At 41.6% G+C, this 3,261-nt stretch overlaps 1 protein-coding gene across 1 annotated transcript; it reads left to right on the top strand.

The window, feature by feature from the left end:
* Nucleotides 1-2,101: 2,101 nt before the first annotated feature.
* EV420DRAFT_1595474 (uncharacterized protein) lies at nt 2,102-2,390 on the top strand (the record flags this gene model as incomplete). The annotated part of the gene is made up of 1 exon (XM_060474968.1): nt 2,102-2,390. The coding sequence occupies one exon, from the start codon at nt 2,105-2,107 to the stop codon at nt 2,333-2,335; it is 231 nt and encodes a 76-aa protein (XP_060321817.1). The 3' UTR covers nt 2,336-2,390.
* Nucleotides 2,391-3,261: the final 871 nt, after the last annotated feature.

Genomic DNA, 3,261 nt, shown 5'->3' with positions numbered 1-3,261 from the left:
TTGATGTATTTCTGGTACTGCTGGATTTTCTTTTGGATCTCTGTACCTTCTTTTGACTTGAGAAAATACAACATTGTCCTCTGGGATTTGCCATCTGTGAAGCTTATGTAATATCTTTTTCCATGGATATTCTGAGTTCGGGCTAGCCCCCATAGGTCTGAAAATGACATTTCACCTATTCTTATGTATTCCCTTTGAGCTTCTTGCAGAAATGGCTCAACATGGTGCTTGGCCTTTATGCAGGCTTTGCAATCCTTCTGGGGCTCAGCTGACTCATCCACATCCATACCCTTGACCATCTTCTTTCTGAATAATCTCTTTACTGATCCTATATTTAAGTGGCCCATCACTCGGTGCCACTTCTGCCATGATCGGGCTGGTTTAATTGCGTGGGCTTGAGTTATTTCTGATGCAATGATGTCAAGGCTATACAGCTTTAAAATCTTATCTCCATGACCAATTGTCTTGTCATGCAGTGAGATAATATCCATTCAGGATCCTTTGAATTTAAGTTCAAACCTGGCATCCATGATGCACCCTAGCAAAATAAGATTGAATGGTGCCTCAGGACAGTGAATACAATCCTTCAGTGTAACTGAAGTAATCTTGTCCCCTTCAACCATTTTAATCTTTACTGTTCCTCTTCCCAAGCCTTTTGACTTTCCTACACCAATAACTTCATGTCCTGGGGTCTCAACATAGTCAGAAAAATGCAATCTGTTCTTGACTATATGTTTAGTTGTTTCTGAGTCCCCCAGCCATGATGACCCTGCAAGCATAACAAGTGCAGTGTCTGTAGTGCAAAATGCATAGCCTTCTTCATCCAAATCCGATTTGGCAACATGTGCCTGAGTATGGCCCTTCCCTTTCCCCTTCCATGACTTTCCAGAATTCTTCTTTCCATTTGGGCAGTTTGCCCTAATGTGACCAGTTTTTCCACATCTGTAACATGTGATTTTTGAGTTGGACTTCTTCTTGCCATGTGCTGCAAGTGTTGTGGTCAGATCAGAAGTCTTTTCTCGTAATTGGATGTCTTCCTGGAGAATTCAGGAAATCAATTTGTAGGAATCTTTCAAATCTGCAGTGTCCACTGATGAAATGAATGAATTCCACAATTCTGGGAGTGATGTAAGCAGTGTAATAGAGAAGTCCTCCTCCTCAACTTTCTGCTTGAGGGATGCCAGCTCCTCCTGATAGGACCTCATAGTCCTAATATGTTCCTCTATGTTTCCTCCTTCTTCACACTGAGCTCTAAAGAATTTTCTTCTCACAAGGACAATTCCCATGGGTCCCCTGGACTCATACATGTCTTTTAGAGCTTTCCAGGCTTCTGCCAAAGTCTCTGAACCAGCAATATACACCAGTGGGCCATCCAAAACCCGCAACCTTATTGTCGAAAGAGCCTTCCTATTGCTCTTCTTCCAATCTGCCACCAGTGCCGCTTCTGCTGGGGCTGGAGTGCTTCTGTCTGCATAATCAATTAGACCTAAATTGGTTAGGATATCGATCTTCTTGATCTTCCATGTCGGGTAAATTTTCAGGCCCTTAAGGGGGTCAATTCTGTAAACAGACTGGATTTCCATGTGGTTCTCTATGTGTATGTAATGTACAAAAGTGCGAAGTAGGTAACAGTGTAAGTACAGTTATTTACCGGTCATTGCAACACCATGGTTCAATGAAACACTTAGCCTCTTGCTCTCCCTCCCTTCATCCTTCATCATTAATTTGTATTACATTGCTGGTGTGTATTGTATCTTTATGTTCTACAGTAATTCTTCATATGTGACATGGATAATATTCTGAGAAATTGAGGCTTCTGTTCTAAAAATATCTATTTTTTCATGAACTCAAAATCTGACCCAGAAATGTGTGTCCTCCATCTGAATGTAATCACCCACAAAGGCCTCAATAATGTTAATGACCTTCTGAAGAACCTGTATGACAAGTTTGAGACCAGGTGCCCATTATCTAAGGAGTCTAGGGCATAGATAAAAGTGTGGTTCTGCCAAGCTATTGCCTTTGATGGACAGTCTGACAGTCCAATGCACCTATTATTGCCCCATTGCCTCCGAATTTTATTTCTCCTCTTGCTCAATTTTTTACTATGCCTGGACATGCTAAATCAAACTTGAAAAAGTGCCAGATTACTCGCAAATGCCATGACCAGCTAATGGAAAAGGCAGTCATTGCATACAAGAATGAGCTTGCCAAACTACCTGGTGCTCCTCAGAAAGATGCAAGAAAAATCTGCAAAGATTTCAAGGCTGTATATCAGAGGGAGACTGGAAAGAAGATCTCGCTTTCTTATAGCACTCGAGTGATTCCAAGTTGCTGACTAATGAGGTTTGGGTACATGGGCCAGACTGTTTCAATGACTCAAAATAGCCCAGAATACCCATGCCACAATAATGCTGTGAAAGTGGACTTGTACCTGCACCTTTGAGCATCTTTTTTTTACTGTATCTTATTGTTGCATAGTATTACACATTCTTACATTCAAACCTAGTCAAAATTCCCAACCAATTGGAACCTACAGTAAATATCCAATTTTGCTGTTTCATTGACCAGTAAATAACTGTAGTTCAGTTAGGGCTGGGGCCCATAACCTGTTGGAAGTACAGAGGAGAATATGTGAGAGAGAGAATTAATTAGCCTCTCGAGGGAGAGGCATCGTACTTAAATACATGTTGTACTACTTCTAGAACTTACTATGAATTACTCTGTATATCTACTTTTGCAGTTAAATGTTTATGCTGCTTACTAATGCCAAAACTTCAAGTGCATTCTAGCACTAACTCGGGATTGCTATCCCAACAGGGATTATACCATCACTTGGAGAATCTGGATGACCATAGGAGATCTGCAGGCAGAGGCACTAAATATCATGCCACCAGTATACTGCTGGATCCCAGTCATTACCATTGGCAAATAGAGAATGGGGAGATAAGTTTCTTAGGCCTGCTTTTGAGCAACAGGCTTGTAGGCTTAATCAAGATCAGCCATGTCGATATGGATCTAGCTCATAGACAGTGGCTGGAAGGGGCAATTGGCAAGCATACATGCACTTTGCCCTCCCAAGTTTGGGTGATGAACCCTGTTCATCACTTGATTGGTTTTGATACTGTTCACTGCAAAGACCTTCAGGCATTGCAGAATGAAGCCATAACTTTTGGGTGCAATCAGATTTCGAACCCTCAGCAATCACAACTCCTTTTTGTGGTCTGGTCCGCTAAGTGTACATTCAATGACACAACGACTCTG

Source organism: Desarmillaria tabescens (genome assembly GCF_030435595.1).
Source record: "Desarmillaria tabescens strain CCBAS 213 chromosome Unknown EV420scaffold_172, whole genome shotgun sequence".
Lineage (NCBI taxonomy): Eukaryota > Fungi > Basidiomycota > Agaricomycetes > Agaricales > Physalacriaceae > Desarmillaria > Desarmillaria tabescens.
This window is presented reverse-complemented; position numbering and strand designations above follow the sequence as displayed.